Raw genomic sequence first — 11458 nt, 5'->3', positions numbered from 1 at the left:
TGCCGTCACTGAAGAGACTTTTCAATTTTTATTAAATCCTTACAAAACAGAATACAAAATCCTGGCGTTGACAGTCGGTGGGAAGGGGTCTGTAGCAGTCTTTCCCCGTGGGGTGGAGTTGAAAGTGCTTGCCCATCCCACTCTAAAGCACGGTCTCTCTTTACAGAATTCAGCATGGTTTGTGGCCAAGCCACCCCAGGATCGTCTCTCATTCACAGTTAAGGGGTCTGACCCGTCTTCCAGGTCTGGCATGGAGGGACCAACGCTGCTCACTATCCAGTCAGGTTGCTTCTAGAACTTGCAGGGCGAGTCCTCGTGTGCCCAACAGCTGAATCATGCTGATGGGTGAGAACTGGGGTGCCCGGGAGCCCCCCACCCTCCAGGGGGTCTTTGGAAGTGTGTCCAGAGGCAGGCAGGACTGAAGGCATGTCACCCCCCACTGTGACGACCCTATGAGACTAGGGAGGAGGGTGCTGGGCAGTGGGTGTCCCAAGCCCCCACCCACCAGACCCCGACATTCAAGTACTCTTCAATAACAGGGAAGCAAGTCAAATTATGTCTTTAAAAAAAAAAAAAAAAAAAAAAAGAGCCTAAACTAAACTTGAGGAACGATCTTGACCAAGGAGTTGAGGCCAGGGGCTGCCCTGGAGACACCTGAGCAGAGTTGCAGGGCGGGGTGGCCTGGCCCCCGAAGGCGCCCCCGTCCAGCAGGGCCACGGAGAAAATGGGAACTCATATTGCATAGTAGCTCATGGCTAGAAACAGACCCCAGGCTGGGGCACTGCAGCGCCACCCCAGTGCCTTCCCAGCCTCTCCTGGATGCCCAAGGGAGGCCAAGGCAGCGTTAGCCCCTTTCCTGAAGGTAGGCACACCCAAGTCACTGCCCTTGGGGGCAGAGGGAAGGTGAGGGACCTCTGGGTGTGACCGCAGCTCTGGGTAACAGAAGCAGCCGGGAGAGCTCATAAACTCCAGACCCAGGGGCAGCTTAGGGCAGGACATGGCCATGGTCAGGCTGAGCCCTGAGAAGGGGCACTCAGGTGCCCTGGGTGAGGAGACACGTGGGACCCCATGTCTGCTGATGTGGGCCTTGTCCAGCACCTCTCCTGCCTCGGTGGAGCTAGCTGGATGCAGGGTCCTCCTCCACGTCTGCCCCTGGCAGGTGGATTGGGAGCAAGAGCTACGCAGCCTGGAGGAGATTCTGATTGTCAAGCCTCCAGGGGACAGGGCAGGTAGGGGATGGGGACTGGGGGTCAATCAGGTGCATTGTCCCCATCCACCCGCCCCTCCCCCAGAGGTCTCCGTCCAGGACAGTGGAATTCCATGCCCCAGATCCAAGGGTGCTCTGCTGGACAGACAAAGGGCAACTGTGCTCACAGGAGAGCCTGTCCCTGACAATACTGAGGGATAGGGAGAGTGTGGGGTGCTGACCCTGCGGGATCCCCAGCCCTGGAAGACAGCGGAGTAGCCGGAGTGGAGGTGGGGGCGCAGGTGGCAGGGCCTTCACAGTTGACAGGCGAGCATCGCGGGGGGCAGGCCGAGTGGCGCAGCGAACCCTCCACCCTCCTCCTGGGCACTTGCTTTCAATAGTGGTAAAAGGAAAAAGAAACAAAACAAAGCCAAACAGGCGGGGGGGGGGGGGGGGGGGGCGGGAGAAAAAGCGAACACCTCCCAACAGAACCAACCCCACACCCCACAGGACCCAGGTGAGCTGGTGCCGGGAGGGCACGGGGCGGGGCACCTGGGTCCCTAGCCTTCAGGCCCTGCAGGGCAGGGGCATATGTACAAGGGGCTGGTGGGGGTCACGCACGGTCCCCCACAAGGACCACGGGGGTGCCGGACAGGCTTGCCCTCTGGCGCCGCTGGGCCAGCTTGGACTGGGAAGGTGGGGACAGCTGCAGGCAGCGTGAGGTAGCTCGGATGACCACAGGCTGGTCCTGCCCAGCATCCTCCTCACACTGGGCCAGCTGCCGGTTCATGGCAATGGCCTCAGCCGCGAAGGACGTGAGGTCTTTGGCACAGCTGTTCCTGGAACAGGATGGGGGACTGTCACAAGAGCGTGCCTTCTCTACAGCCCTGTGGAGATGCCCACCCCAATTCCAGTGCCCTTCCTTCCAGGTACCAAGGCCCTCAACAGGAGCTCCTGAGACACCTCCCGCACCACAGCACTCGGGCCCCTGTGGCCCTGACATCCCATCGCTAAGGGACCTACTGAACGTTTGCAGGGCTCTGGCTTAGGTGCCCCTAGCACCCCAGAGAAAAAAAATCCCAAACACACTCACATCCCAAGATCCCGGGGCTCACCTCTGCAGAACCAAGGGTGTTGGTAGGGTGTTCTCTGGAGCACACTGCAAGAGGGCAGGGCAGTCGGGGTCAGAGGGCACTTGAAGGGCCTGGCTAACGTTAGCCATGCTCACCACTGCCAGAGCCCACCCACAGACCCACAATCTGTGTCCAAGTAAACCTCTGCACAGTTCCTAGCTCTCCCCACCCCCTTGTCACGCCCAGAAGGGGCGTGAGCCACACTGGCCTGGGGACTCTCAGGGACACCAGCTTCAGCATCAAGACAGCTCGGGGCCTGCAGGACTGGGCCTCACTGGGGGGTCCAGCTGGGCAGAGGGGGTGCTTGTGGGAACCAGACACAATGCTGGACCCTTTCTGTATGCTTGCTGTGATGGAGCTGGGGCTCGGGCACCCCTCCACAGACCCCACGGCTCACCCCCTGCACCCACGGGTGCTGCAGGACTTGGGCAGCACTCAGCCTCTGCTTGGCGTCTCGGACCAGCAGCTTGGAGATGAGGTCTTTGGCGGCGAAGGAGATATGGGCCCAGTCCTTGTCGGGGAACTCATACTTCCCCTCCTGGATGCTCTCAAACAGCATGTTCTGTGGGGGAGGGGAGTGTGAATGACACTGGAGAGGGTCCTGAGACAGACTGACATCAGGACTGCTCAGTGGTTAGAGCATCGACTGCTCTCACAGAGGACCAAGTTTGTCCTCAGCATCCACAACACGTCTCTAACTCCAGGCCCAAGGAACGCAGGCCTTCTTTCGACCTCCACAGGCACCAGGTATTCGTATGGTACACATACATCCAATGCAGATAGAACACACACACACAAATAAAAAAAGGAGAAGAAATGGGGGGGGGCAGGGGTTCACTGTGAGGTCCTGGTGCCTGGGGACAGCTAACAGCACCTTACTCCTCATTCCAGGGAGCCTGGGTTGGGGAGGGGACTCTGGCAGGCGCACCTGGCAGGCTGGGCAGGCCTCTCCTCGATCCCAGCCACAGTCACTGCCACAGTGGCCCACGAAGGGCGGGTAGCCGCTGAGCAGGATGTAGAGGATGACGCCCAGGCTCCACAGGTCACAGCGCTTGTCATAGATGCTGGCCTCCTCACTGAAGGCCTCCACCACCTCTGGGGCCATGTACTCAGCTGACCCACACTGCGGGTGGGGCAGGCATGCGTCAGGAGGGATACCTGAGGTCCAGCCAACCAAAGGCCGCAAATGTATCCCCACATGGGCAGGTGATGTGGCCGACTCCACCCCTAGCCCGCCAACTAACCAGCGGCTGTTGCTAAGCAGAGGGCCACGCTGGCAGGGGAAAGCTGCAGAGCCAGCCTGGCACCTGAGCCCAGCGCCCGCCCCGCCCGCCTGCCCGCCCGCCGCCCTCACCGGGGTGAGCAGCTCAGGTGTGGAGATGGGAGAGCAGTCGCCGTTGAGTTTGATGCCGCTGCCCAAGTCAAAGTCACAGATCTTCACCGGCGAGACCTGGGGGTGGACGAGCATGGTGGGAACCCTGGCCTGCACGCTCCCCACCGCTCTAGCCTCCCAGGGGAAGGGCAGTGCCAGAGCCCAGGTAGGGCTAGTCAGGCGCCTCACCTGGTTGGGGTGCTCACACAGAATGTTCTCTGGCTTTAGGTCCCTGTGGGCGATGCCTAGGGAGATAGAGCAGGGAGTTGGAGGGGGATGCCTCTAAAGCGACCAGGACCTGGGGGCGGACTCCACAACCCCCCCACCACACCTTTGTTATGCAGGAAGTCCAGGGCACTGGCCACGTCCTGCACCACCACGCTGGCCTCCAGCTCGTTAAAGTGGCGCCTTCTGTGGATGTGGCTCAGGATGGACCCTGCGGTGCAGGCCAGGGACAGCTAGGTCACCTCCATAGACCAGCCAGCTCCCAGTCCCGCCTCCACTCCATCACGGATACTCCAGGGCTTCTCTGGGCCCAGGCCCCATTCCAAGTCCTCCACCAGCACCCACCTCCACCAGCACCCACCTCCACCAGCACCCACCTCCACGCATCTTCTCAAACACCAGGTAGAAGCGGTCCTCTTCCTCAAAGAACTCGATCAGCTCTAGGACATTCCTGAGTTGGGAGGAAGAGGCAGAAAAGAAACTGAGGCCCTCAGCACCTGCTGCCCAGCCTGGGAGGCGACGCCCTCATGGGGCCACGTGCTCCATGAAAAGCCTGTTTTTCCGGCTGAGCCCAGCCCATGCCCTGCTGAGGTGCTGGGCTCTGGAGAGATGGCCTAGGCCGGCCACCTTACCTATGTCCCTGGCACTGGTACAGCATTTCCACCTCCCGGAACACCCTGCTGCGGATGTGGCCCAGCTGCTTCTCGATGATCTGCAATGCAGGGAGACACGGCACGTGGAGAAGGCACCCAGACGCAGCCTGAGTCGGCAAGTCTCCAGCAGGCCCACCTGGACCCCGTCTAAACCTGGCGGCCAGAGCCGGGTCCTCAGCTCTGGAGAACACGGTTGGCCTGAGGGCCCAGAACTTACTAGAACTCAGACTGACTGCAGTATCAGCCCAGGCAGGGCACCCCATTGCTGAGGGAAGTTCAGGCAAGGAGGGAGGAAGCAGCAGTCTCCACCCTGACCCATGGCCTCACAGGATTGCCTGAGGCTGGGCCTACAGGAGCCCCTTCACTAGGTGGCTGCCACCCCTGCCCCAGAAGCTCCCACGTGACCCATGCAACTGCAACAAGGCAACAAGTCACCTGGCTGCCAGCCCAGCCAGTGCCGCACCAAGTCCAGCCTCCTCCACTCTAGTCCAGACTGGGCAGCTGGCCCCAAGGGCCTCGTCTGGCTTAGGCCAGCAGTGGACCCAAACTTCAGGAAGCCAGCACCTCTGCACCCGGTAATGGAAGGCCTAGAAGGCACTATGTAATCTTTGGTCTTGGACAAGAGGGGTTCCCAGGACCCCAGTTCTCCCCAGGCTGGTACCCTGACCCCCTCACTCAGCAGGTGGATATTGTTCCAGTATCTGGTAACAAAAATCCATTCCAGCAAGGGGCCTTCCATCACTAAGAGCCAGGCCTGGAGGGTGGTCCAAAGACTCTCGATCAAGCTGATACGCCTCCCCGCCAGCCTTGAGGAGTGGGAACAGCCCCCCAGGACCCTCCATCTCTCCCAGCAATGCAGTGTCCTTCCCTGGTGCCCCCTTGGGGCGCCTGTGCACTGGGTGCTTTGACACGCTCCAGCCACCCCAACCTTGGTCCTCACCATCTCCTGTGCTGACATTACCACCCCACATTGTCCCCAGGTGTCAATGATCAGCGGGGACATCACCAGGAAGCCCCCAGGTCCCAGCACCCATCACTCTGGCGCACAGCAGTGACAAGCCACCATGTAGCTGATTCAGTTTGAGCTCGCCGCCCCCGTGGGCCTCGGCTTCCCTATCTGTCCATGGAAAGTGACAAGGCTGCCCTGCAGGGTCACCAGGAGGAGAGCGGTCAGCTAAGTACCTGCCTGGGAACTCCAGGGACCACAGCTCCGACACCCCAACTTCCAAACTACGACTCTTCCTTTTCCTTCCCTGCTACCCTCAGACACAGGAGCCACTGGCCAGGCCAGCAGCCCCGCCTAGTCAGGTCACAGGACTTCTCTGGACACGAAGCCGACTGGCTGGCCCTACAAGGTCATGAGGCTACACCAGGGCTGTCAGAGCTCCAGGTACACACGGAGGGAGGGCACCCTGGACTCCCGAGGACCTGTGCTGGCATTCCCCAAACACAGAGCCCCCCCTCCTCCAGGGCTGCAGCACAGCTTTTCAATGCATAGTCCTCCTCCAGGCTGGCCTCTGAGGCGGAGGAGCAGCCTCGGGGATGGGCAGGCCAGCACGGCCTCCGACAGAAGTTTCCCGTTCTCAGTAACCACACTAGGGCTCGCTGCCTTCGGAACATGGAGTGAGCAGAGGCCAGCTGTCATCCTGCCTGTGTGACTAGGGCTGACCTGGATTTCTAGGGTGGCCGAGTCACAAGCCCGGGGGCCATTTTTAGATACTGGTTTTCCATGGCTGTGATCTGGGGCTTTAAACGCCACTGGCCCCTGGGGCAAGCCCCAGCTTACCTTGACAGCATACTCCTGGTTGGTGATCAGATTGACACAGGTCTGCACACGGGCATGGGCCCCTTCGCCCAGCACATCCTCCTGCAGCTGGTAGACATCTGGGATGCGAATGGACAGGTGAGGGGCGGTAGCCCAGGGTCCCTCCTTAGCAGCCCCTGCGCCCACTGCCCACTCACCTTCGAACCTGCCCGAGAAGCTGTCAGTACCCCGGGTCCCTCCTTGGCAGCCCCTGCGCCCACTGCCCACTCACCTTCGAACCTGCCCGAGAAGCTGTCAGCACCCCGGCAGCGCTTCTTTTTCCGGCCTCTCTTCTTGGCATCCGGGATGTCGATGGGCTGGCTGGAGGGCATGTCTGCAGAGGACAGACACAGACCGTGTGTGGCCTGGCGTGGCCTGGCTCCCACAGAGCCCCCACCCCCGCCCACTCCGTGGGTACTCACCAGGTCGGACCTCACACTGTGGGCTGAAGTCAGCGTCCCCGTGCTGGGCAGGGTCCAAGGAGAAGGCCAGCTCAAAAGGATTCTGCCCCTGTTGGGGGGAGGGAGCATGTTCAGGGTGGTTCTCCCAGGACGCCCCAATATCACTCCATCACAGTGCTGAGCCCTCCGACCCCCAATGAGTATTCAGGGTAGGATGCCTTCTGTGGCCAATTCTCTGTCCTTACTCAGCACATGGCCTTTCACATGAGAAGTGTCTCAGGGTCTCAGTGGCCGAGAACTGTGCGAGGCAGAATCCCTTGGGGTCCACAGGCCCTCAACTCGGGGGCTTTACCACGTGGTTGTCACCTGCTCCTGTTCCTGGTATGGGGTGGGAGGCTGGGCCAGAGAATGGTCCAGCCCCATGTCCACCACACTGAGGGACCCTCCCTGTTGCCTGACTGTGGGGAACATGACCTTCCTCTCCCAGCCTGGGGCCGAGCGACAGGAAGTCTAAGCCACATGGCCTGCCTTGTCTGCTCATGGGTAGAATGGGGACGCCTGTCCAGCCAGCTGACTGAGGGCTGACCCCAGGGACAGGCGTGGGATCAAAGGTAGGGGCAGGAGCAGGGGCGCCTTGGGGACCGACAGCCTGTTTCCCAGGGCCTCCCAGGTTTTCTCAGGGCTACACCTGCGGCTTTTAGGCCCCAGTTTCCTTGTGGCTCGGGAGGGACAGCAGCGCTCGCCTCCCTACGCTGCGCTCTCTCCCCCGTGAACGTGAACGCCTGACTTCCGGGGGCTCTGGAGGTCATAGGTAGAGGCACTTCTGTGTGCCATGACAGCCTCTCGATTGGCTACGTACATCCAAAGCCGCCTACGCCCTAGGGCTGCCAACCCCATAGGTCACCAGTTTCACACAGTCAGTGACGCGGGCCACAGGCAAGGTGCCCGGTGGTGTGAGTGCCCAGGGCTCTGCCCAGTCTACAGCCTGCAATGTCCAAGAAGCCTTCGCAGTGTGGCTAGGGTTCAAAGAGGACACCAGAGGACCCAGCTGCTAGCTGTGTGGAAGGTCTTGAGATTGACCAGAGAAGGTGAGAGCTGCAGGTCACAGCCAAGTCCTGGTCTGAACAGAAGCATGCTTACGTAAAATGCTTTCTTCACGACGGTGCTGTTGTCACCTGCGTGGTGGACTGCAAGCCGAGACACTGAGGCGAACCCCAGTTTCAGAGTGAACGACCCCCTCAGAGAACAAGGCACAGGCGTGAATGGGTGTGGGCAGCCTGGGCTAAGTCACCACCCCTCTCTGGATGTCTCAGTAGGAAAGACTGACAAGAGGGAGACCAAAGGGCTACGGCAGGAGCCAGACAGACACCTGGACATCGGAGACAGACGGACAGCAATGTAGAAGCCTTGCAAGCTGACCTGCCCAGCAGTCACTAGGAGCCTGGCAGAAAAGGGGCACCCGAGCAGGCCACGGGGAAGAGGGCACACACACCGTGCTCTGATAAGCCTGGGTATCTGCAAGACCCGCGGCAGCCACCTGCATCACACGAGGTGGGGGCTGGCGAGCAGCTGGCAGGGAGGACGAACCAGGTGTAAGACCAAAGGCTAGCCAGGGCACCTGCTGCATGACCTCAGCCTGGTGACCTTCCTCTGGGCAGGCTGTCATGGTGAGCGGCCAGCTGTCCCCAGCTCTGGGGACCTTACAAGGGTGAAGGGGGCCCGGTCTGAGTCCCTGACGTTATCTGGTCACTGTCTCCACTCACTTGTCCCAGCCTTCGACCGAAAAGACTGGGAAATACCAGAACCCCGCACAGCGAGGATCAGCTGGCTAAGGCACACTCGCTCAGGGAGACCCCCAAGGCTACCTCAGAGCCTCCCAATGTGTACATGCGTGAGAGGAAAACAGGGCTGGGGCCGTAGGTTAGTTTGTAGAACACTTGTCCAGCAAGCATGAGGCCCCAGGCTCCATCCCCAGCGCCTCTTAAACCCCAGAAAGAAAAACAACAGAAAACAGACAAGGAAACCCGGTAGGACCGGCACCTGTGCCTCTCTGGCCAGCTGCGGACTGAGGACACTTGAGGAACAGCAGCCTGGCTCCAAGGGAGCAGCTACGTGGGGAAGGTTCCAGAAGGCAGTCCTCAAGGGACCAGACCAGTCTCTGGCTACCTGAAGGACCACCTACCAGCCAGGCCTCCCCAAAGTCCCAGCTCAGGCCGAGCCGCACAGTGGCCATGCAGAGTGAGCCTGCAGTGCTCAGTGTCCACACTGCAGTCCTCAGCGCTGTGTGGGCAGTCCAGCCTGGTCCAGCCAGCCTCCCCTGGGTCTGGCCAAGGGCCTTGAGTCAGCAGGCCTGGCAGGAGGTGGCTAGAACCATCCAGAAAGCTGGGGTTTGCTTTGGCGGCCTTGTTGGCCCCATGTGCTGACCCCATCTAGGCTCAGACAAAGCCCCAGGAGGGCAGAGGCACCGTGGGTGACATTCTCAGATCCATCTCTCCTCCTCAGCCCCACAGCAGCTGACCAGGGAGAACAGGCATTGGGGCAGGGGTGGGGCCGCTGGCCAGGGCACCGGCTAGACAGGCCTGGGAATTCTTCCCCATCTGCATGCTCCTCCCACAGGAGTGCAGGCATGTACACACACCCTGCCTTCTCCACAGGGCAACAGGTCCCTGCCCCAGGAAGCCATTACATAATCCAGCCTTCCGGGTGCGGTGGGCAGGGTGACATCACTGTGTCCCTTAGGCCAGGCCCCGTGGGGGGCTCTGCCCAACACCTGCCCACCTTGGTCACCCCCAGATTCACTCATCTAAGATGAAGATTCAGCCAGCCACCATTAACAACACTGCAGAAACTTCCTGTTCGGACAGGAAATAACACTCTGGGGTGTCCTGAGGGAAGGCCGTCCACAGGCCACTACCAGGTGTGTGTGTGGGGGTGGGGGGGTTTGCAGTCGGGCAAAGCACACCATGGGCCCAAGGGTTTCCCCACCAGATTGCAGCCAGCTTGGAGACTGCAGGGGACCGACACAGGGTTCCCCTGGGACTAGACACAGGAGGGAGAGACCAGGCTGAGAGATTGCAGGGGACACGGAGCCACCGACCACAAGCCAACCTGGAGAAGGCCACGAAAGAGATAACAGCAGCTGACGCCCTCCCAGCCAGAGCAAGAGCAAGTGGGATCACACACAGAGAGAGTGGGGTGGGGGGCACAGGACTGAGACCGCGCTGTTTGCAAGGGGCATGGAGCCACCAGTCACATGCCACGCAGTGGGTCCTAGAAGAGCCGGGGACAGGGCTGCGGCCCGCAAGAAGCACACACATCGCAAGGGACAAATGTGGGGTTCACCTGAGACCACACACAGAAGTAAGAGACAGACCGGGCTGCGAGATCACGGGAGCCTGGGGGGTGGGCAGTTCGTGAAGGGAGAGTTAGCGGGCAGCCAGAGCCCGGGAGCCGGGGGAGCCGGGGGAGCCGGGGCTGCAGCCTGCTGACTCTCCCAACCAGCACAAGGCCGGCTTGGAAGTTGCAGGAACAGGAACGCTAGACTTGCTTAGGATCACACACACAACAGAAGACCGGTCTGTGACCAAGCTGTACCGCAAGGGACATGGAGCCACAAGCCTGCGGCGTGGGGACGGGGCTGCGGCCTGCTGACCCCGCTGCCTCCAGCGCTCAAGTCCAGTGCAAGAACCCCTCCCAGGCCCCGCACCGGCCTCCCGGGTGAGCTTCGCCCCTCCGTCGCACCCGCTACCGCAGTGGGACCCCCCGGACGGGACCCCTCACCTTGAACGAACGGTGGAAGCTCTGAAGTTCGGCTGTTCTCTTCTGCACCATCTTTAGTCCGGGCCCCGCCGGCGGGGGAGGGGACGCGGGGCCCGGGGGGCGGCCTGGGAGGCGACCCTGCGGGCAGAAGAGACAAAGGGCCGGCGCTGAGCTGGGCGCTCGGCCGGGCGGGGGCGGCCGGGGCTCGGCGGAGCTCCCGCGCGGGGCTCGGGCTCCCCTCCTCCCTCGGGGAATATCGCCCTTGGCGCCGCGCTCACCGGGGTCGGACACCGGCCGGGGTCGCAGCGCCGTCACCCGACCTCGCACAGCCCGGACCCCGCTCCGAGGACTGCGCGGGGAACAGCGCCGCCGCCGCCGCCGCCACCGCCTCCGCCGCCTCCGCCGCCTCCGCCGCCTCCACCTCCTCCACCGCCACCACCGCCACCGCCGCCGCCGCCGCCGCCGCCGCCGCCGCCGCCACCACCACCACCACGGACCCCTCCGCTGGGCCGCCGCCGCCGAGAGGAGCCGCGCGCGCGGCCGCGGCGGCCGCTTTTATAGGCGCGGTCCCGGAGTGGCCCCGCCCCCCGCAAGGCCCCGCCCTCCTCAGAGAGCGGAGGAGGCGGGGCTTCCAGGGGCGCGAGGGCCGCACGCCGGGGATGCAGAATGCGGCGGCACGCCTCCAGCGTGAGGGGCGGAGCTGAGCGGGGCGCCGGGCGCAGCGGCGCAAAGAGCGCGTGGGAGACGCCGAACGCGGCTGCGCACTCGTTTTTTTGGGGGGCGGGTGTGGACTCCGAGGGCAGTGGCCCGCGGAGCATTGAGGGGGCGCCAAGTGCGGCTGCGCGTTCCCCGTGTGGCGCGGAGCGTGGAAAAGGCCTCGCCGGCGGCGCCGAGTGCGGCTGCGCGATCCGGGGGCCCGGTGGGT

General features: G+C 62.4%; 1 protein-coding gene across 2 annotated transcripts; it reads right to left on the bottom strand.

The window, feature by feature from the left end:
* Positions 1–1649: 1649 nt before the first annotated feature.
* Positions 1650–10904, bottom strand: Mknk2 (MAPK interacting serine/threonine kinase 2). Of its 2 annotated transcripts, XM_059252109.1 has the most exons (14): positions 10812–10904; positions 10555–10671; positions 6796–6883; positions 6606–6707; positions 6356–6453; positions 4549–4628; positions 4294–4367; positions 4023–4127; positions 3881–3936; positions 3674–3769; positions 3248–3442; positions 2717–2881; positions 2302–2345; positions 1650–2025 (listed from the first exon to the last, which is right to left on the bottom strand). In XM_059252109.1, the coding sequence occupies exons 2-14, from the start codon at positions 10603–10605 to the stop codon at positions 1800–1802; spliced, it is 1380 nt and encodes a 459-aa protein (XP_059108092.1). In that variant the 5' UTR covers positions 10606–10671; positions 10812–10904; the 3' UTR covers positions 1650–1799. The 2 variants fall into 2 exon arrangements, with proteins under 2 accessions (XP_059108092.1, XP_059108093.1); XM_059252110.1 differs by lacking the exon at positions 4023–4127.
* Between the last annotated feature and the right edge of the window lie 554 nt (positions 10905–11458).

This window comes from Peromyscus eremicus, unplaced genomic scaffold, assembly GCF_949786415.1.
Source record: "Peromyscus eremicus unplaced genomic scaffold, PerEre_H2_v1 PerEre#2#chr22_unloc_1, whole genome shotgun sequence".
NCBI classification, from domain to species: Eukaryota; Metazoa; Chordata; class Mammalia; order Rodentia; family Cricetidae; genus Peromyscus; species Peromyscus eremicus.
The sequence above is the reverse complement of the archived record's forward strand: the minus strand, read 5'-3'. Positions and strand labels throughout refer to the sequence as shown.